Source organism: Eubalaena glacialis, chromosome 14, assembly GCF_028564815.1.
Source record: "Eubalaena glacialis isolate mEubGla1 chromosome 14, mEubGla1.1.hap2.+ XY, whole genome shotgun sequence".
Classification (NCBI taxonomy): domain Eukaryota; kingdom Metazoa; phylum Chordata; class Mammalia; order Artiodactyla; family Balaenidae; genus Eubalaena; species Eubalaena glacialis.
Genome location: NC_083729.1, coordinates 47,354,997 through 47,377,640, shown reverse-complemented (window position 1 = coordinate 47,377,640; position 22,644 = coordinate 47,354,997). Strand labels below are relative to the sequence as shown.

The window sequence follows — 22,644 nt, the reverse complement described above, 5'->3', positions numbered from 1 at the left end:
AAGCGTGGTGTAGGATATGCTTTATACTTCTTATTTGAGTCACACAATGACTCTCTCAGATACACAGGGTAATAACTATATTTTGTCAAAGTAACCTAAGAGTCATTGAGGTTAAAGTTAATTTCTCATGGAACTAGAACTGAAAGTCTAGTCACTTCAGTCTAAATTTTGTACTTTTTTTTTCACTAGAATGCTTATGGATGCATTAGAAATTCAATATTTACCTGTATTTTATATCTCTTTTCTTATTGTGTCTATCTTGCATAACTTTATAAATTTTTTATAAAGTTAAGGACCAGGTGATTTTGTGTATTTACACTAAATATTTTAAATAGTGAAGAGTAAACATAGTTTTACCAGTGATGTATTTTTCAATATTATAGCACCACAAAAATCCTTGGGTCATGAGGTAAATGAATTGACATCAAGTAGGTTGTTGAAGTTGGAGATGGAAAATCAGAGTTTGACAAAAACTGTAGAAGAGCTTCGGAGTACTATGGATTCTGCAGAAGGCACCACTTCCAAGATCCTGAAAATTGAAAAAGAAAATCAAAGACTAAGTAAGAAGGTAAATAAAAATTAATATTTAATGTAATGTAAAAAAGTATATGTAAAAGTATAAATAAATAGCACTGAGATAGAACATTTATTTTCCAGCTTTTAGTGTACCCTCAATATTATTTTAACTTATTATATAAAATTTCAAACTTACAAAGTGTGAAGTGAATGAATTCATTCAGCTTCAATAATTATTATCTTATAGCCAGTCTTACTTCTACCCTTGATACTCTCCTAACAGCCACTAGATGATTTTGAAGTAAATCCTAGATGTCGTACTATTTCACCAATAAATATCTCAGTATAAATCTCTAAAAAGTAAGGAAGTTTTTAAAAAAAGAACACTGACATTATCACACTTAAAAAATCATAGTTTTGGGCCAGCATTTAAATTTTTCCAAATCTATTAAGATTTTTAAAAAATATTTTATTTGAATGTGAATCCAAATAAGATCAGTACATTCAATCAGTTGATGTGTCCCTTAAGTCTTTTTTAGTCTATAGATTGACTCTTCTTTCCTAGAAAGTTTTCTGTTGAAGAAACCTCAAACAGGTGGCACATGTCTGGTTGTCTCTCTTTCTGTGATGTTAGTTGTCATAGAAAATCATTTGCTTAGATCCCTGAATTAATCAGAGGTTACAAAATCTTGATATTATATCATCCCTTCTTAATTTGGTAGCTAGAGTATTTCTATAAGAAAAAACTTTTCTTTTTAAAAACTATTGGTTTAAAAAAAAAACCACCACTGGTTACTCTGAGAACAGCTCTTAGGGGTAAAGTAGGATGAATGTTTGATTCTTTACCTTTATTTACCAGTTTCCTAGTAATGAGTCAGTTCTCTCATATCCTCCTGAGATAGTTAATGAGTGAGTTTGTTGTTTGTTTTAGTGTCGTTATGAACTCATGGATTTAAAAATATTTAAAGTATTTTAATACACTGTATTTATTTTTCTTACTCTCCCAACTCTTTAAGCTGCTTCCTGAATCCTTATGACACGACCTTAGCACTCCTGGAGAGCTTCCTTGCTTTCTACCATGACAAAGTGTTCTCTTAAACATTTCCTGCCTCAGTCCTGAAAACAGCTGTTTCTCCAAAAAGCCCTTGTTCCTTTTAGTGGGAAGTGGTATTTAGATACCACAATTTAGGGATTATGAAACCTGAATTTTAACTAGACTTTGAACAGAAATACAAGTGTACCTTTTTTTTATTGCATTTTACTTTATTTCACTTCACAGATAATTGTGGTTTTTACAACTTGAAAGTTTAAAGCAACCCTGCTTCAGACAAATCTATCAGAACCATTTTTCTAACAGCATTTGTTTATTACTTCGTGTCTCTGTGTCACATTTTGGTAATTTTCACAATATTTCAAACTCTTTCATTGTTATTGTATTTGTTATGGTGATGTCTAATCAGTGATCTTTGATGTTAGTATTGTAATTGTTTGGGGGTGCCACAGACTGCACCCATGTAAGTTAGTGAACTTAACCCATAAATGGTGTGTGTGTTCTGACTTCTCCACTGACTGGTGAGTCCCCTGTCTCTCTCCCTCTCCTTGGCCCTCCATATTCCCTGAGACACAACAATATTGAAATTAGGCCAGTTAATAACCTACAGTGGTCTCTATGTGTTCAAGTGAAAGGAAGTGTCGCACATCTCTCACTTTAAATCAAAAGCTAGAAATGATTAAGCTTAGTGAAGAAGGCGTGTTGAAAGCCAAGACAGGCTGAGAGATAGGCCTCCTGCACCAGTTAGCCAAGTTGTGCATGCAAAGAAAAAGTTCTTGAAGGGAATTAAAAGTGCTACTCCAGTGAACATATGAATGATAAGAAAGTGAAAGAGCATTATTGCTGATAAGGAGAAAGTTTTAGTAGTCTGGATAGAAGACATGCCAGCCACAAAATTCCCTTAAGCCAAAGCCTAATCCAGAGCAATGCCCTCTCTTTGATTCTTTGAAGCCTGAGAGAGGTGAGGAAGCTTCAGAAGAAAAGTTTGAACCTTGCAGAGGTTGGTTTGTGAGATTGAAGGAAAGAAGCTGTCTACATAACATAAAAGTACAACAGGAAGCAGCAAGTGCTGATGTAGAAGCTGTATTTAATTATCCAGAATATCTAGTTAATATAATTAATTAAGGTGGCTACACTAAACAGTAGATTTTCAACGTAGTCAAAACAGCCTTCTATTGGAAGAAGATGCTGTCTAGGACTTCCATAGCTAGAGAGAGTAAGTCAGTGCCTAGGTTCAAAGCTTCAGAGGACAGCCTGACTCTCTTGGTAAGGGGCTAATGCAGCTGGTGGCTTGAAATTGAAGTCAGTGCTCATTTACCATTCCAAGAATCCTAGGGCCCTTAAGAATTCTGTTTAATCTACTTTCCCTGTGCGCTCTCAGTGGAACAACAAAGCCTGGGTGACAGCACATCTGTTTATAATATGATTTACTGACTATTCTAAGCCCACTTTTGAGACCTTACTGCTCAAACAAAAATTCCTTTCAAAATACTGCCGATCATTGACAATGCACCTGGTCACCCAAGAGCTCTGGTATAGACTTACAATGAGATTCATGTTTTCATGCCCACTAAGACAACATCCATTCTGCAACCCATGGATCAAGGAGTAAGTTCGACTTTCAAGTCTTATTCTTTAAGAAATATATTTTGTAAGGCTATAGGTGCCATAGAAGGTGATTCCTCTGATGGATCTGGGCAAAGTCAATTGAAAACATTCTGGAAAGGATTCACCATTCTAGATGCCATTAAGAACATTCGTGATTCATGGGAAGAGGTCAAAGTAACAACATTAATAGGAGTTTGAAAGAAGTTGATTCTGACCCTCATGGGTGACTTGGAGGGGTTCAGGACTTCAGTGGAGGAAGTTTTTCAGATGTGGAGGAAATAGCAAGAGAACCAGAATTAGAAATGGAGCCTGAAGATGTGGCTGAATTGCTGCACTCTTATGATAGAACTTTAATGGATTAGGAGTTGCTTCTTATGTGTGAGCAAAGAAAGTGGTTTCTTGAGACAGAATCTACTGGTGAAGATGCTGTGAAGATAGTTGAAATGATAACAAAGGACTTAGAATATTACATAAAGTTGATAAAGCAGTGGCAATGTTTAAGAGAAGTGACTCCAATTTTTGACTCCAATTTTGAAAAATGTTCTGATGCTGTTAAATGGCATTGCATGCTACAGAGAAATCATTCATGAAAGGAAGAGTCAGTCAACGCAGCAAACTTTATTGTTTTATATTAAGAAATTGCATAGTTACCTCAACCTTCAGCAACTACTACGCTGGTCAGTCAGCAACCATCAACAACCAGGCAAGACCCTCCACCAGCAAAAAGATTATGATTTGCTGAAGGCTCAGATCATGGTTAACATTTTTAGCAGTAAAGTATTTGAAGGTGTGTACATTGTTTTTTTAGACATAATGCTATTGCACACTTAATAGACTACAGTGTAGTGTAAACACAGCTTTTATATGCACTGGGAAACCGTAAAATTCATGTGACTCATTTAATTGCGGTATTTACTTCATTGCGGTGGTCTGGATCCAAACCCACAATATCTCTGAGATATTCTATTTTCCAATTGTGGGACAGTTAGACCAAGTAATTTATTTTTGCATATCTTTCTGCCTACACACACACACACACACAATACATAAATAGAAATCATATTATAAAAGCATACCTGATATTTTTATCATGAACCCCTCCCATCACATATACTCTCTAAAATGTGCTTTCACTTTTGTTTCCAGTTCTTGGTCACTGTGAACAATACTGTAATAAATATTCTTATACATGTGTCCTTATGAATTAATTTTTATTTCTATTTGTAGTCAGCCATGTCTAGTTTTTCCTTCGATGGATCCTGGGTTTCTAGACTCGGTTATGAAAATCCCTCTAATTTTTAGACCTGTAGTTTTGAACAGGTATGCCTCAGAATCACTTTCAAGACTTGTTAAGGTACAGATTGCTGAGCTCTATGCCCAGGGCTTGTAATTTGGTAGGTCTGGGGTGGGGGCTAAGAATTCTCATTTCCAGCAAGTTCCTAGGGGATGCTTATCCTGCTGTTTTGGAGCCATGCCTTGAGAACTACTGCCTTTGATAATGCAGATAGACTAGACTCCTTGATTTTCTTGCAAGATTTTACTCTTTTAAAACATTTTTGCATCATCTTTAGTTCATTAACCAAATAATCTTAATAAGTATTTCACAATAAATATAGTGTTAAAGTAAGAGTGACCATTTAGAATTTGGAACAGTTTTATTTTTGTCACTATAATTGGATCTGGAAATTTGATTTTGAAATTAGCTTCAAAGTCTAATTAGTAAATTCTTATGATTCCAGCAATTTTTGATCAATTCATTGTATATCTTTTGTAAGCTGAATGTTTCACTTGAATTCCATAACACAACAGATGCATTTAATTAAATAACTACTATCCATATATTTCAATCAATAATGGGAGAACCAGATTAGTTATTAATAGCTTAAAGTTTCCTGATTGTGTAAATTAATGTTGAATTGAGTTATTGAATTATATTTGTGACTTGATGCTTTTGAGATATTACTTCTTAGAGTTCCTTACTATTAACATAAGGATTTAAGTAATATTTAAACTTGAAGTGGAGTATTTTACATACCCAAATCTTCTTTATTTTTTTTTATTACCTGGTTTGAATATGTTATATAATGGGAAATCAATAGTTCGGCATATTTTGAAGTTGAATTTGCTTTTTCATACTTATTAACCTCATACTTTATTATATCTTTAAAATGTGTAATTCACAATAAATTTAAATGTATAATTTAAGTATTTGCTGGAGTTTTGTTCAGACCTTATTTTTCTCTAGTAGTCTCCTTTTTTCTTTCTCTTTTCTTTTTATTTTAATCCAAGTCCCTTCTTGTTTCCTCATTTTCTCACCTTTTCCTTCTTGAGCACTGAAATTCCTTGACTAATTAAAATTTCACTTTACAAATCCATTCAAGCCAAGAGAGTTTTCAATAAGATTTGTACATTCTTCATATGGCACGTGTGTATATATTTAGTTATGTTTGTGTTTAGAAGTAGAACTTTGCCCTCAAAGATGCAGAGGATAAGAAAGATAGTCATGTTCTGTACGTTTTATACAGCTGCTAAAATTAGCTTGGAATGTTGTCAATACTTGAATTTTTCTGTGAAATTCTTAAATTTCACCATTTGAGTATTAAAACTGTGTTCTATCCTTTATTCAATGATTAGCTTTTGTTTTTACATGTTTCCACTATTGTGAAATATTTAATGATATATTGTTTTGTGATTTCATTTTCTCCAGGTTGAAATTCTTGAAAATGAAATTATTCAAGAAAAGCAAAGTCTTCAGAATTGTCAGAATTTAAGCAAGGATCTAATGAAGGAGAAAGCTCAGCTTGAAAAAACAATTGAAACACTTAGAGAAAATTCAGAGAGACAGGTTCTTAAATTTCCTATTAAGCAACATATTTTAAAATTTATTAACACAAGTTATTTTAAAGCTTGTGCAAAATGTTCATAATAATGTTAAATGGAAATATTTTAGAATTTTTTAGATTTTAACATAACTATGGTTTTACCTCATTTTCTATCCCATGCATTTTAGGCAAGTTGAAGGGAAAGCTTAGAATTTTTTAAATTGCCAGTGTGCTTAATAATTATCTGGTATAAAATTTTGTGGTACCTGTGTTTGAATTGCTTTCAAGTGTCAGTGGAATAGAACTGCAGATTTTAAAGTCCCTGAATGAAGTTGGGGTGAAATGCAGCTCTACTCTGATCCCACTAAGGAGGGACAAGTGGTGGCAGCACATATCTTGGATATTTTCGTACTTGCTTTCAAGTGTTTATTGGTTATTCTCATTTTATGCTTGAGGAAACTGAGAATTGAATAGATTAAGTGACTGGCTGTTTTAAAATTTCTAATTTTTAGAAGTAAAATGGGGACTTATCTGACAGTCCAATGGTTAGGACTTTGCGCTTACACTGCAGGGGTCACGAGTTTGATCCCTGGTCAGGGAACTGAGATCCCACACCCTGCATGCTGCACGGTGTGGCCAAAAAGGAAAAAAAAAAAAAAAAAAAGAAGTAAAATGATTTGTTCTGTATTATCTAGGTATAGTCCTCAGGCCACCTATAAAAATACAGATCTCCATAGAGCTACAGAAGAAAAATTCTAGAGCTAAGCATGAATCTCTACTTTTACAAGGTTCTCGGGATTGTTTTACACACCGAATTTTAAGAACCATTACAGTAGGCCATGGTATAAATTGGATGGACTAGTTTTAAAATGTACCAGAGATTTTGTTATTTTGATGTTTCAAAATTAGAATTTTTCTAGGGAATAAATACACACAAATACACACCAATGTACATGCACATATAGCAAATAGTGTATTTACTGAGGACTCACTGTGTATATGCATTGTGAAATCTATTGAATGAACGTAAAAGCTTGTATCTTCAAGAAGATATGTATGTACATTTCACCTGTACTCATATTTGAATTTAAAACATGTAACCATAAATGATCTGAAGATCATTTTGATTAATATTCAATACATTTCTCTTAACCATTCCTTTACATTATGGATTCCCTAAAGATGTGAACTTTAAAGACATGGCAGTATATGTACATGGTGATCTCTCAGTAAATATTTGTTGGAATTAAAATTAAGGTAGACGGTTTTAGCACCTTTTTATGGGGTGATTTCCCTGTTAGTTTTTGGAGGGGGGAAAACTATGTAAGTTAAAATATTTAGTTCATGTTCAGTTAAGTTTTCAATTTTCTCCTTTCTTTTTTTTAATTAGATTAAAATATTGGAACAGGAAAATGAACATCTGAATCAAACTGTGTCCTCCTTAAGGCAGCGCTCCCAGATAAGTGCTGAAGCAAGGGTGAAAGACATTGAAAAAGAAAATAAAATTCTCCATGAATCTATCAAGGAAACCAGTAGCAAGCTAAGCAAGATTGAATTTGAAAAAAGGCAAATCAGAAAAGAGTTGGAACATTATAAGGAAAAAGGAGAACGAGCAGAAGAACTTGAAAATGAGTTACATCATCTTGAAAAAGAAAATGAATTGTTACAGAAAAAGATAACCAATTTAAAAATTACTTGTGAAAAAATTGAGGCCTTAGAACAAGAAAATTCAGAGCTAGAAAGAGAAAATAGGAAATTTAAAAAAACATTGGATAGCTTTAAAAACCTTAGTTTTCAGTTAGAATCCCTAGAGAAAGAGAATTCCCAGCTTGATGAGGAAAACTTAGAACTGCGAAGGAATGTAGAATCTTTGAAGTGTGCAAGCATGAAAATGGCTCAGCTACAACTAGAAAACAAAGAACTGGAAAGTGAAAAAGAACAACTTAAGAAAGGTTTAGAGCTCATGAAAGCATCTTTCAAGAAAACAGAACGCTTAGAGGTTAGCTACCAGGGTTTAGATACAGAAAATCAAAGGCTACAGAAAGCTCTAGAAAACAGCAATAAAAAAATTCAGCAGTTGGAAAGTGAACTACAAGACTTAGAGATGGAAAATCAAACATTGCAAAAAAACCTAGAAGAGTTAAAAATATCTAGCAAAAGACTAGAACAGCTAGAAAAAGAAAACAAATCATTAGAACAAGAGACTTCTCAACTGGAAAAGGATAAGAAACAACTGGAGAAGGAAAATAAGAGACTCCGACAACAAGCAGAAATAAAAGATATCACATTAGAAGAAAATAATGTGAAAATTGGAAATTTGGAAAAAGAAAACAAAACCCTTTTCAAAGAGATTGGTATTTATAAAGAATCCTGCATTCGTCTGAAAGAATTAGAGAAAGAAAATAAGGAGCTTGTGAAAAGAGCAACTATTGATATAAAAACTTTAGTTACATTACGAGAGGTAAATATAGTTACTTAAATTTCAGACAAATATTTTTATATTTTTAACTCAGGGCTCTTTAAGTTTTAACTCAGTAATTTGCATCATCTATTTATGGTTCAAAGTAGAAATTTAGAATTAGAAGCAGTTTCCAAGTTTCCTACTTTTGTTAAACTAAGGAGCAAATGTAAATTGTATTTTTAAAGAAATTGTAATAATAAGGTTTACATGTGTTATCAGACTTATTTATTACATTATAATTTTATACTTTTATTTCAGAGTAATATTAAAACCTTTGATCAAAACTGTTACTGAATGTGATAGCTACTAGTTATTGAATGTGCCAAATACTGGACAGTTTTTACAGCCAATCCTTTATAGGTGTTATCTCCATTAGATTAGAAAACTGAGGTTCAGAGATATTAAGTAACTTACTTAAGACCACAATGGTAGATTTGGATTCCTGGATTTAAATCCAGATCTTTCAGACTTCAAAGCCCCTTGAATTTTGACTTCTAAGCTACAGAATGCAAATCAGATTGAATTTAAAGGTCAACGCTGAACAATTGGTAGTTGGTTGGATCTGTGTGTTGAGAAGAATTCTGAAATTTATGAGTAGATTGGCAATAAATTGTTGGTATAGCTCAGGAGATAGCATGCTTGGCTCTTACTTGCTATCCCTATGCTATACTATATATGATAACCCTTTAAGTTCAATTGAAAAATATCTTAGTTAGCATTCTGACAGAAGCTCACATTGGGAAATATGCCTTTCTGCTAAAGAGGCATTGAGAAGGGACCATTATTATCCTTTCTTTTTTTTTTTTCTTTCTGTTGTTCTACAGTCTTACAGACATGAACAATAGGTTCCTGGTCCCATCTCTAAGAATTCCCCCTAGTTATTCAGTTCAATATCTTAGGCCTCTTCCACTGGGAGGGGGGTGCTTGTGGTGGGAGAAGGGTGTTATATCCAACATATATTCATAGGAAGAAATGTGCAATAAGGTTCTAGTTCATTATTAAAAAGTTAATGGATATGTGTTGTTTTCCCCACAGTTTTCAAGCCTAAGGTGTGTAATCACAAGTACAAGTTTCTCCTTTTAGTTTTTAAACACTAAAAAGTTAAAACGAACTATTAGCAAAATAAAAGAAGGAAAACAATACTCTTTGAACTAGGTGATAATTTTGTTGCCTAACTATTTTTTATTGATGAAGGAAAAGCTCAGCAACAGCATTTCTGTCTTTCCTGGTTTAAATTGTATGTATTCCTGGATGGTGGTAGTTGGAATCTTGGCTGAATTTCTTGGATGTTTATGTTCATAACACTCATGTGAGTTTTGCATTACTTTTAAAATAAGGATTTGGTGAGTGAAAAACTGAAGACTCAACAAATGAATAATGATCTTGAAAAATTAACTCATGAGCTTGAGAAGATAGGGTTAAATAAAGAGCGACTCTTACATGATGAGCAGAGTACTGATGACAGGTGAGTACTAAGTCTATCTGAGAAACAGTGGAAATAATTTTTTTGTTTTTCAAACATTAATTTTGAGACTGAGAAGCAATTAAGGTTGAAAATAATGTGAAAAACTAAGGCTTGACAAACAGAATAAAAAATTATATACTTTAATTTGAGAATGTTGAACAGGTTTAAAGAGAATTTACCATGGTAAATATAGTCTATCAGTTAACTGGGTTTTCAAGTAGTCTACTATTTGGCATCTAGTTGGCCACATGATTCCAGCTAGAACAGAAGTGTGTATTGTTAAGAATATTGTTTTTTGTACACTAGATTTTAATTCATTGGAATTTTTGTAACTATGTAATTTGTATTTTTGTTGTCTACCCATTATTACTGTTCTAGTAAGTATATTTTATATTAAATGTATTTAGGAAAAATTAATGCTGATTTTATGGGATTTATTTATGTAATTTTGAGAATATTCAAAGTTAATAGAATAGATTGATACTTTTAAAAGTTAGTTCTATAATAACAAATAGAAGTAATTTGAAGCATTTATTCTAGCAATCAATTCAAGCAATCTTAATTGAATTAATTACTATATAGGTATTTCGTGAGAAAATATTTTTTGAGTTAAACACATCGTTAAGGGACAATTTAGTTGACTATCTTTTAATATAGATACTGAATATGCATCTCTGCTTTATTCAGACAGATTTTCTACCTGTCATGTGTAAGACATTTTAAATGTAGAGCAAAAAGTACAGTAAACCATGCATCTGCCTTAACTGACCCTGTTTTAAATTTATAAACCCAGCTTTTGAGGGGCCCTTTACACTGTGGTATCTCTTCCCAAACCTTACTTCATACAATTAATCAATGTTAATTAAGCTTTTATTATCTGCTGATTATCAGGCATCAAATAAATAATAATGTTTCAGCTGGATCTTGAAGAATGACAGAAATTTGCAAGGTGGAAATGGGGAAGGGCATTCCATGCAAATAAAGCACAAAGGTGTCTTGAGCAGTCCTGAGTGCCATTATACATGGATTAGAAAAGGGACAAATTTGAAGGTACAGAGACCATTTAGGAAGCTATTGTAATAGTCTAGGCAAGATGTAAGTGTATTCATTAATCCACACATTTTCATTTATAATGAAAGCATTAGATATGGAGATAAGGGTATGTATATTGAAATAAAACTTTTAGGAAAGGGAATTGAGAGCAGTTAATAACTATGATCGTATCGGGGGGATCAGGAAACGAAGTGTCTTAAGCCACTAAACCTGCTTCTTTCTCAGCAAGTAAGTTAACCTTAACATCACAAAGAAAATTAGAGTTCACAGACATAAATTCCCTTAACATTCCATCCCCTTCATCTTGGAATTATGTGTATCTGCATCTGTCTTTACCTCTAATCTCAGATGGTATCCCTAATTCTTTTGTTAGTCTAACCTTTTCATCTTTCAGTTGATGTCGTTCCCTCTGACCCCCTTTGAAAATACAATTATTATTAAGATATTTATTCTTGCCATCAAGGAATATACAGTCTAATTGTGGAATTGAATGTATAAATAGATAGAGTGCAACAAAGTAAATTTAGTGGTGGAATTGCAAACAGAGTGCAATGTGATCACTCTTGTCTTTCTCTTTTAACAGCTCTTTTTTCCTGTGCCTTCTCTTTCAATATGGTTTCCTAGGGTTATGTTGTTAAGCCTCTTATCCATTCCATGAGCATTCCTGTCCATCATCTCAGCTAATACCCATATTATTCTCTGCTTACTGGACATCTCTATCTGGACAGTCCAGAACTCAGGCATCACAAATTTAATATATCCAAAGTCACACTCATTACATGCTTTAAAATTGTTTGTTGACTCAAGCCAATACCAAAATGAGTGAGATTTGTTCTCTTTTCTCAATGAACTTAAAATCTGGCTGAGCAGAAAATATATACACACAAATTTATTACAGTAAGAGGCAGAGTATGATAAAAATTTCTCATATTTGTACTTTAGGTTTTTATTTGGTTTAGTCATTGAGGTTCTTAGGTGTAGAAATAGATTAATCCGTAATTCCTAGTCTGTGGTTCACTCTCAAAGTGTGTTCATGAACTGTCCTTTTTTGTAAAAAAAAAAAAAAAAATCTTATGAATAATATAAATATTCATGAACCCACCATTCAAAAAGATAACTAAAATTTTGACACTCAGATCTATCTTCCTCTTCCTGTTCTGTCACCAGTATCTTGTGTCTTAACATATCATTCCTTTTTTTTTTTTTAGTATTCTGCAAGTACTCTATGCCTTGAATGTAAAGTCTTCAGTGAGCTTTAAGTCAACTATTCATATGTACTTGTATAAATACATTACATATTAATATCATAGACAAATGCTTAATAATCTGATAAATCCATCCACTTACTCTTTGTATAGATTCTATTCTTATAAAACTGAAAGGAATATTTTGAGACTCAGATCTTCCAGATGCCTTTTTTGAGTACTAATTTTTGCTTTTGACAGCCTAAAATGTAATTTGGAGCTGTGATTTACTGATTTACTCAGTGATTTTTTGTTTTTTCATTACCAGGAATAGTTTAAAAGGGGGAGTGGGCAGTAAGAGCAGGATAATTTAATTTGCTTCTTTTTTAGAAAGGCTATTTTATAAAGTCTATTTATAATATCAGTATCTGTGGTCATAAATTATCTTTAAAAATAATTTTCTGACCTCCAATAATGAACTATATTATTTTTATACTTGGATAATAGATACAAACTTTTGGAATCAAAATTAGAATCCACTCTAAAGAAGTCTCTTGAAATAAAAGAAGAAAAAATCGCTGCATTAGAAGCTCGATTAGAAGAGTCCACAAATTATAACCAGCAGTTGCGCCAAGAACTTAAAACAGTAAGTGTGACTTCCTTGGAAAGAATTTTAATTGTCTTTTTTTTTTTCTTTTTTGGCCCCACTGCACGGCTTGCAGGATCTTAGTTCTCTGACCAGGGATTGATCCTGGATTGAACCCAGGCCCTGGCAGTGAAAGCACCGAGTCCTATCCACTGGACCACCAGGGAACTCCCTAACTGTCAAATATTTGGACAGAAAAGTGTAAAGTAGAAAATAAAAATGAAACATAATTTTATTAACATTTTGTCTATTCTTCCTTTTTCTTAAATTTTAGAATATTCTTAAACAGATCTTTGTCGTGTAGTTTGTAACAAACTATTTTGTCTATACACTATAATTTATTCAATCCTATTTCATCTATGAATGTCCCTCATGCAGTAAGGGACATATCAGAATTGTGAGAGTGGGATGGGGAAGAGGCAGGCTTATTTCATCGGGAAGAACTCTCAGTGTGATTCTGACACTTCACGGGCACTCTTTTCCTATTGAGAATCCAGGTAAAAGTTTGATAGACAAAGATATGGGTGTGAGGATAGCAAGTAGATGGAAATAGTATGTGTGGTATAAGAAAGCACTTGATCTCAAAAATTTGAGGTCTTTTCTAAATTTGTTTTCTTGTGATATTTGGAATTACTCAGTGAAGTATGTGAGGCAGGGGCTACTATTTTCCCCACCTGAATAAACTGAAATTGAAGGGGCTTGCCCTTTCCATAGGGTTAGTGTATGGTAGATTGGTAGAGTCGTGTTCTGCCTTATTCTCCCTTTTATCAGCTCTGTAGTCATACGTGGAATGGTTTTACAGTCAACCAAACACTCAGACCAGCAAGTTTACTATAGGCCACATTTAGAACCATATGATTCAGAACACTATAGGAAATATAAGCTGATGGTAGGGCACTATCAGGTGTCCCTCTTCACATAATTGTCTGAGAGTCATCTTCTCACCAGATGACTGTTGGTTGTGTGCGGGAGCTGCCCTGGCTTTGAGACTTCATGCTTCACAGCAGTCATCATCTCTTGCAACAACTCCAAGGCATGGATTTAAGATCTTCACAGGCTTAATATTTAAGAGTTGCTGCACTCAGAGAAGTTCAAAGGTGTAGCTGCCTATTAGATATTTATAGTTATCTTAATTACAAATACAATTTAGCAATCAGAGATCATTTTTCCCATAAGCAGTCTTGCCTGGTAACATAGAACATTCCAATTTTATCAGGTTTCCAGAGAAACAGTTACCCAAAGATGAATTTCTCATGCAGGAAGGGGAAAAGGATTTGTTCCTCGTTTGCCAGTACCATCATTGCTGGTGTTTGTCTCAGACATTAACATGAAACATATTTTGTTACAGAAGAAATTCTGGAACTTTGTTTAGATAACATAAAGGGTTGTCCAAAAAAATAAAATAAAACTTGGTGCCAGATGCCATTAATCTGCTTTATTTTCTGAATTTTTTGCCCTGTTAAGCAATATCACTACATTGCAAATAAAGTCAATTTCATGAAGCTACTAAGCCAGAAAATAAATGGGTTTGAGGATGGGTTAGTATAAGATGTATTTCAAGTCTAAAAGGTAGAGATTTAGAATTCCATCATTATCTTCCAGTTCCAGCCATTTTGGCATAATTGGACTATTATTGGACTAGCTTCCTGCCATAAACATGTATTCAACTGGAATTATACTGTTCTAATTTTTAATACTATACGTGAAGAGGTGTATCACTTGAACATAGACTATGAAAGCTAAATATGAGTAATAGGCATAAAATAACTGCTAAAATAGCATGACAAAGTGGTATAACTAAAATGCCAGCACAGGAGATAAAATTAGAATCAAAAAATCCAAATGAAGGCAGAAAAAGAAAAAAGGGAGAACAAGGTACAGGTTGGACAAATGGAAAACAAGTAACAAGATAGCAGTTTCAAACCAAACCATGTCAGTAATCACATTAAATATAAACAGTCTAAACATCCGCAATTAAAAGGCAAAGAGTAATAAATTAGATAAAAAGGCACCTATATGCTGCCTCTTGAGAAACCTTGATGGAAAATATGTCATTTTCTATATGAACATAAGTTAGAGATTCTGATTAATGATAGATAAGGTAAAGGAACCATTCTTGAAACTTAGTTGTAAGAACAATGGGCTAAAAATGAGAAGTTTTGAGTTTTTTTCTCAGGTCCCCTTCTTAATAATGACATATGTCTTTAGCTCTTATAAACCTAGAAGAAAGATCCTGGGGGAAATTAATGTAAAATAGGAGACTGGAAATGATGCCATCCATCCATGTTATTAGGGTGTTGAAAGTATTAAAAAAAAAAAAAGTGGAAAATCAGGATCCCAGAACACCTGTTAGGTCACTTGCCAAGATTTAAATTACATTCTATCTTGGCATCTTTTTTTCTTTAGTCTCACATCATTATTTTCTAACTCAGTAGTAGTAGCAAAGTTTGAGCCATAAGCCTTCTTAAGGTTGCATCAGACATTGAATTATTTTAAACATTTATATCCTTGTCTCAATAGAAAGTTTGGGGTTAATTTAGAAATTTATGATAATCATTTCCTAGGATAAACTAGTAATTCAGGATAAGTATAATAATCATCAATTTAAATTGAAGAGAGTAATTAAGTTAATAGTTAATTTTAGATGATTACCAAGTTGTTAGTTTTTTTGTTTTTTTTAATTTTTTTTTTTTTTGGCTGCATTGGGTCTTCGTTGCTGCGTGTAGGCTTTCTCTAGTTGCGGCGAGCGGGGGCTAGTCTTCGTTGCGGTGCATGGGCTTCTCATTGTGGTGGCTTCTGGTTGCGGAGCATGGGCTCGAGGCACGTGGGCTTCAGTAGTTGCAGCACACGGCCCCTAGAGCCTGCAGGCTTCAGTATTTGTGGCACACAGGTTTAGTTGCTCCACGGCTTGTGGGATCTTTCTGGATCAGGGCTCGAACCCATGTCCCCTGCATTGGCAGGTGGATTCTTAACCACTGCACCACCAGGGAAGTCCCCAAGTTTTTAGTTTTGATTTTGCTCTCTTAAAGTAGGATTTGGTTATACCAGAAAACCAGAAAACCCTAGATAAGATATATCCTTGGATTGCTCACTCTTCATAAAAATGAATTACAGAAATTTTATGTGGGTCAGTATCTGAATAAAGAAGTCATTTATTTATTAACATAGGTCATTCTGAGCAACAAAATCCTTCTTAAAAGGCCAGACATATATAGATACTTCTTCAACTTTAGGTATCTTTTTAAGGGGAATTAATATGTGTCAAGTCTTTATTTGTTCCTGATATGGGAATCTCTGAAATCTCTAAATCAGCTATAAATAGCTCTAAAAACAATTGTTAGTATTTAGCAGCATGTCTATATCCAGTTAATCTATCCTTCAGTGATATTTTCATCATAAACAGTAGGATCTGAAATTACAAAATATATTGTAGGAACATGGCATATAAGCAGAGTATATTTAATATTTCTACAGGAAAGGATTTGAATTTTACAAAACATAAATTGTGATCATAATAATAATTATAATCATATATATTACTTATCATATTTTTAAATGAACTGTCTCTCACATTCACCAGACCATTGTGGAGTCAAACTAATTATGATAAATATTATAACCTTGGTGGTATGTTTTCTCCCCATTAAAATATTTTAAATAAACTAAAACAATATTATAAATCAACTATACTTCAATTTTTAAAAATATTTTAAATAAAATTTTAGGTGAAAAAGAATTATGAAGCTCTCAAGCAGAGACAAGATGAGGAAAGGATGGTACAGAGCTCTCCTCCAATTTCCGGTGAAGATAACAAATGGGAGCGAGAAAGTCAAGAAACAACCAGAGAGCTTCTGAAAGTTAAAGACAGATTAATTGAAGTTGAAAGAAATGTAAGTAGTTTAGTAGGAATAAGGTTTTCTAGAAGAAAAGGATCATTGAATATATAACTCAGAAAATTTATCTAATTTGTATCTTTGTTCATTTTATACTTTCTTGACTGGTTTATTTTTTAATATTAAAAACACACAGAAAAACTAATAATTTAATATTCTTTTCTTCGTCACCCTCATGTAAGTCCATCAGCAAGCTTTGTCAACTCTGTCTTGTAAATATAACCCAAACTCATCTACTTCTCTTCATCTCTGCTGCTACCACTCTAGTCTAAGGTACCATTATCTCTCATCTGGACTATTAGAGTATCCTCCTAACTGGCCTGCCCCTTTCACTCCCAAACTAACCCATTCTCAATGTAGTAACCTAGAGTTATTTTTAAAACATAATCCAGGTCATGTCATTTTCCTACATAAAATCTTCAATGGCTTCCCATTTCATTTATAATAAAATCCATATTCTTTACTGCATCTGTAAGATCCTTTTTGATATTGCCCTGCCTGTATCTCTGACCTTATACCATATTATTCTTCCACCAACCATTTTTATTAATCAGGGGATAATATTATTATTATCTGTTAATATGTGGAAAACATGGAACAGTGACTGGCACATAATAAGTAAATTAATTGTAGTCATATTGGCCTTTTCCGTTTGTTCCTATCTCAGGGCTTTTCTGTTTGATTGCCCTACCTGGAACATGTGACTGGCTTCTGTTAGCATTCAGGTCTCATAACACATATCTTCTACAAGAGGTTTTCCCTGACCCCTTCCCCCAGTAAAGTAGCTATCCCCAACTTAAACCATTTACTGTCACATCACTGCCTTGTTTAGTTTCTTTATAGAACTTTTTACCGGTGAAATTCTTTTATTCATTGATTTATTGTTTGACTACTATAAAAAACCTCCTTGAACGCAGGTAGCTTGTCCTTCTTTTACATCACTGTGCCTTCAGTATGTAAAACAACGCTAGGTAGATAGCAGATACTTAATAAATATTCACTAAATGAGTTTACTAAATATTTGACAGTAGAAAATAATCAAATTCAACAACCATTTATCCTTCAAAGATAAATGAGCTTAAAGAACTTAACATGCTAACAAGTAAAATAGTTATGGTTTTCATTGTTTTGTAGTTTAATATTAATTGAAAACTTTAAGCCGTGAAGTCAAAAATTAATCTCCTTCACTATTGATTTCTACTTTCTCATCCAAAAATAATCACTGAAAACGGTTTTTTCTTCCCAGAAAAATGTTTGTGATTTATCTGTTTATAGACGTATATTTCTTTTACAGATTTACACTTGTGGGATCTTATTTCCATTTTTCAATTATGTTATCTTAGAGATCTATTTTAGCAGATACAGAGCTATATCATTTTATTTAATAACTGTGTATTGTATTATTCCATTGTGTGCATGTTACCATAATTTAAATAAATCCCACATCAGTGGACATTTAAGTTATTTTCAGATTTTGCTGCAGTGAAAATCCATATATAACATGTTCATAGGGTAATAAATTCCTGTCAGTAGAATTGATAGGACAAAGAGCATATATATATATACATATTTCGGTGTGTACGTGTGTGTGTTTAATTTTTTTTTAACATCTTTATTGGAGTATAATTGCTTTACAATGCTGTGTTAGTTTCTGCTTTTTAATTTTAATTGATACAATCGTATGAGCTTTTCAGAAATATCAATTTTCAATCCCACTAACAGAATACCTATTTTTTCAGATTAACATTGGATATTACCAGCCTTTTAATTTTTATTGAAGTGATAGGAGAAAATATTTTGTATGTTTTATATTATTAGCGAGCTATTTTATATCTTTTTTATGTATATATCAGCCATATATGAATACCTGTGTTTCATTATTCAGTGATATATATGTATAGATCAATCACTTGGATTAATCATTACGTTTCAGAAAATTTGGTGTGTAATGTTGTATGAGATAAATCTCTTTTTCCATTGACTTCCTCTATAAATTTCCATTGGGGGAAAAATTTACTTGGTTGTCATAGTTTAGCCATTTTAGATGATGGGTTTATAAAGATGGCTACCCTATGTTAGACTGGTAATTTTTGTGCATTTGCTAGTACATATATTGTTAACTTCATACTTTTCCATTGTAAACTTTTTCCTGTTCTGAGATATCTTATCTACTCTCAGTTATCTCTTCTATTCATTATAGACTGTAGGAATTTTTCTTATTCTTAGGGAATACCCAGACTTATCATTAGAGTTTGTACATTTTGGTTTCTAAAGAGCTGACCTATAATAGTAGTTAACATGTGTAGGTGAAAAATGGTTCACCTCTTTGGTGTATCAAAATGGTATACAAGTACATCATTATTCCATATTATTTTCCAGTGTAAATTTTATTTTCATCCTTTGTATGTGATCAAATGAACAAAACACAAGTACAATATCAACACCCATTTTTAAAGCATTTTTCTTCCTCAGCTTTGATTTTATGGTATAATATATGGGTCAAATCATGACTTGCCTTTTATGCAGTGATACGTAGTATATATAACTTGAAAGCCTATAAAGTGAATGTTGTCTTTGTCCCATAAGGTAGATATGATAAAAGTGATCTGTTGTGATTCAGTTGTAACTTTTTCTGCATGTTGCAATTGTACAGATTCTGGCCTTGTACATTAAAGTTTTGTTTTGGTTTTCTAAAGGATTCTTTGTTTATACTTTTTGATGCTAATTTTTAAGTGAATTTTTATTTAGAAATAATCTTGAAAATGTAATATTCATAACAAACGTTTTATTATCTATCACATTAAATATAATGATTTACATAGTAATTCAGCTGTTTAACTATAAAATTGAAATATGGCCATATGTATTAGAAAAATTGAAAATAGTATGTTTTGTTTGGATTTGCTCCAGAAGTCCTATAGATGAAATAGAGTTTTAGTGAGTGTTTTATGCCATGAAAAAAAACACTAAAGAAAATACGTAACATCTGTTAGGTCTATTATGGACTAAATTTTTTAAACAGATGGCTTAGATTGTTCCTGCTTCTCTTCCAAATATTTGTGTTTATAAAATACTTAGTTTTGCTGCTACCCCTGGGACCACCACGTGTGTGTGTGTGTGTGTGCGTGTGTGTGTGTGCGCGCGCGCATGTGCGTGCATGTGCGCACATCTGTATGTGTGTGTGTGTATATATATATATATATATTTGCCTTTGGGCAATTTGAAAAGGTACACTCCATTGGCTAGACATAGCCCCATGCACTCTGGGCACTTTTGAACAGCATAAAAACCATTGAACTGACAATCCCATTCTAGTTTTTTGTGTTAATAAATATATGTATAATGGAATATGTTATTTGTTGGACATTATAAAGCAGGCAGAGCACAGACACAATAGTATATTAAGGTTTTAGTATTGCTTTCTTTTCCTTAGATTAAATATCTTTTTACAATTTGGGATAGAGGGGAAATGTTTTGTCTTTTTCTCTTTTAAGATTGTTGAGATTTTTTTGGATTATAATGGTAATAAACACTTGTATAACATTCTAGTATTTGTTAAACAGAAATATGTTTGATGCTGCTTTTCTTTTAATATGTGTTTTCTTTATTCAGAATGCTACACTGCAAGCAGAGAAGCAAGCATTGAAAACTCAACTGAAGCAACTTGAGACACAGAACAATAATTTGCAGGCTCAGATTCTTGCACTTCAGAGGCAGACAGTATCATTACAGGAGCAGAATACCACTCTTCAAACACAGAATGCCAAGCTTCAGGTTGTAATGTAAAATTATCGGGATATGCAACAAAACTCTTGAATTATGCTATTATGCTATTAAAATAAGGATGACTAGACATGGTAACATTGTTTCCTAGTGAGAGAATTTAACAATTAGTTGAAGATAAAGTATTTCTGTATGTGCTTTGCCAAATTTTCAGATATCAGCATTTTTTAAATGTCAGCGCCTCTAAATTAAGTAATAAATTTACTCATCAAATAAAGATAATTTTATTTATATTGACTTTATGGCCTTTTACCCGTTTCATCAAGCTGCTAATAATCAATCAGGTAGAAACCCTTGTTTTAGAGTATGATTGCAGCATATCTATTAGTTAAGTTACTGGAAAACAACACAGCATGAGAATTTTGTCTTTGGACTTATCCTTAATTCAAATGATCCATCTTGCACTTAACACTACCAGTGTCTTTTCAAATAGAACAGTCAAGTGGGGGAAAGTGCAACTCTCTGAAACCTCTTAAAAAGCAGTGAAGAAGTTCCCCCTCTGAATCTAAACGTCGTTCTTTCTCTAACTCTTTTCCAAATGATACAGCAAATACTAATTTAATTTAGACTTGAGAAAATTACCAATTGAATATTCACAAGTAATTGTTTACTTCTATCAACTCTCAACTTCTAGAAAATGATAAACTAGCATTTCAGATTTTGTTCTTTTTCATGGAATTGTTGCTAATCACCTTCATTTAAGATAATTTAACCCTGGGAATTCCCTGGCAGTCCAGTGGTTAGGACTCCACGCTTCCACTGCAGGGGGCCCAGGTTCAATCCCTGATCGGGGGACTAAGATTCCGCAAGCCGTGCGGCTCGGCCAAAAATAAATAAATTAATTAAATTAAATAATTCAACCCAAAACATATATATGATATGTATATCATAATATATATCGTAACACCTACCAAAAATCAAAATTAAATGGTAACCTTATTCTTTAGGGTGCTAAAATCCAAATTTTCTCAGTATAATATGAATATATATGCAGTGATTTATTTAGTGCTTCCTAAAGTTAACATTGTCTTTTACTTTAAAAATAGAACATTATAAGCTATTTTTCTTGTGTCTAATACAGTATGCATTCTTGTAGGTTGAAAATTCCACTCTTAATTCCCAAAGTACCTCACTTATGAACCAGAATGCACAACTCCTAATCCAGCAGTCTTCCTTAGAAAATGAAAATGAATCTGTAATCAAAGAGCGAGAAGACCTGAAATCTCTCTATGATTCTCTGATCAAAGATCATGAAAAGCTGGAACTTCTGCATGAACGACAGGCTTCAGAGTATGAGTCTCTCATTGCTAAACATGGAACTCTAAAGTCTGCCCACAAAAATCTTGAGGTGGAACATAAAGACCTTGAAGATCGGTAATTTATTATCTTTTCTTGTGTTGTTAACTTAAAACCAATTTTCATTGGGTAATATAATAAATTGTATATGTTAAACAGCTCTGAGATAATTTATGTAGGAAATGTATATAAATTTACATGTTTTATGTGATACATATTAATAAATTACTATTGTTTCCTTTATTTCTAAAATGTTTTCTTTTTTTCTAAGGAAATATTATAAACCAAATACATAACTTTTTTTTCCAGTTACAATCAGTTACTAAAACAGAAAGGACAATTGGAAGATTTGGAAAAAACACTGAAAGTAGAACAGGAAAAAATGCTGCTTAAAAACAAAAACCATGAAACTGTAGCTGCAGAATACAAGAAACTTTGTGGTGAAAATGATAGGTAATAAATATTTATATATTTTAGTTTTGTATTATTCATTATATCCAACGTGTATGTTGCCCCTTTGTAGTACCATCCATAACTTAGAATTTTTTAAAAAGACCCCAGAGCAATAAGTAAATTACCCAACAAAATCATGTAGCTAGTTATAGAATGACTCAGACGAAAACCTGGATGTTCTACTTTCTCTCATTGTTTCTCTTGATTTATTCAACTAATTAAGTTTTTAAGCCACATTATAAAACAAAATTTCGATGTATATCGATAGCATTTACATACTTTATTGAGACAGAATGTAATTAAACCTGATTCTTTTTGTCTTTCCCTTTCTGCTAGTCTGGTATCCTGATTCTTGTCTTTGAAGGTGCTAAAAGTGAGCAGCCTTATCATTTTCTAGCTCATTGTTTGTACTT

At 32.8% G+C, this 22,644-nt stretch overlaps 1 protein-coding gene across 1 annotated transcript in view; it reads left to right on the top strand.

Moving 5' to 3' along the window:
• CCDC88A (coiled-coil domain containing 88A) overlaps nucleotides 1–22,644 on the top strand; it is a 122,887-nt gene that overhangs the window by 75,973 nt on the left and 24,270 nt on the right. The window contains exons 13-21 of the mRNA XM_061168685.1: nucleotides 384–568; nucleotides 5,883–6,020; nucleotides 7,388–8,458; nucleotides 9,796–9,923; nucleotides 12,668–12,806; nucleotides 16,532–16,696; nucleotides 20,312–20,473; nucleotides 21,579–21,856; nucleotides 22,088–22,231. Of these exons, the coding sequence (XP_061024668.1) occupies nucleotides 384–568; nucleotides 5,883–6,020; nucleotides 7,388–8,458; nucleotides 9,796–9,923; nucleotides 12,668–12,806; nucleotides 16,532–16,696; nucleotides 20,312–20,473; nucleotides 21,579–21,856; nucleotides 22,088–22,231 (2,410 nt within the window). The remainder of the gene's footprint in view (nucleotides 1–383; nucleotides 569–5,882; nucleotides 6,021–7,387; nucleotides 8,459–9,795; nucleotides 9,924–12,667; nucleotides 12,807–16,531; nucleotides 16,697–20,311; nucleotides 20,474–21,578; nucleotides 21,857–22,087; nucleotides 22,232–22,644) is intronic.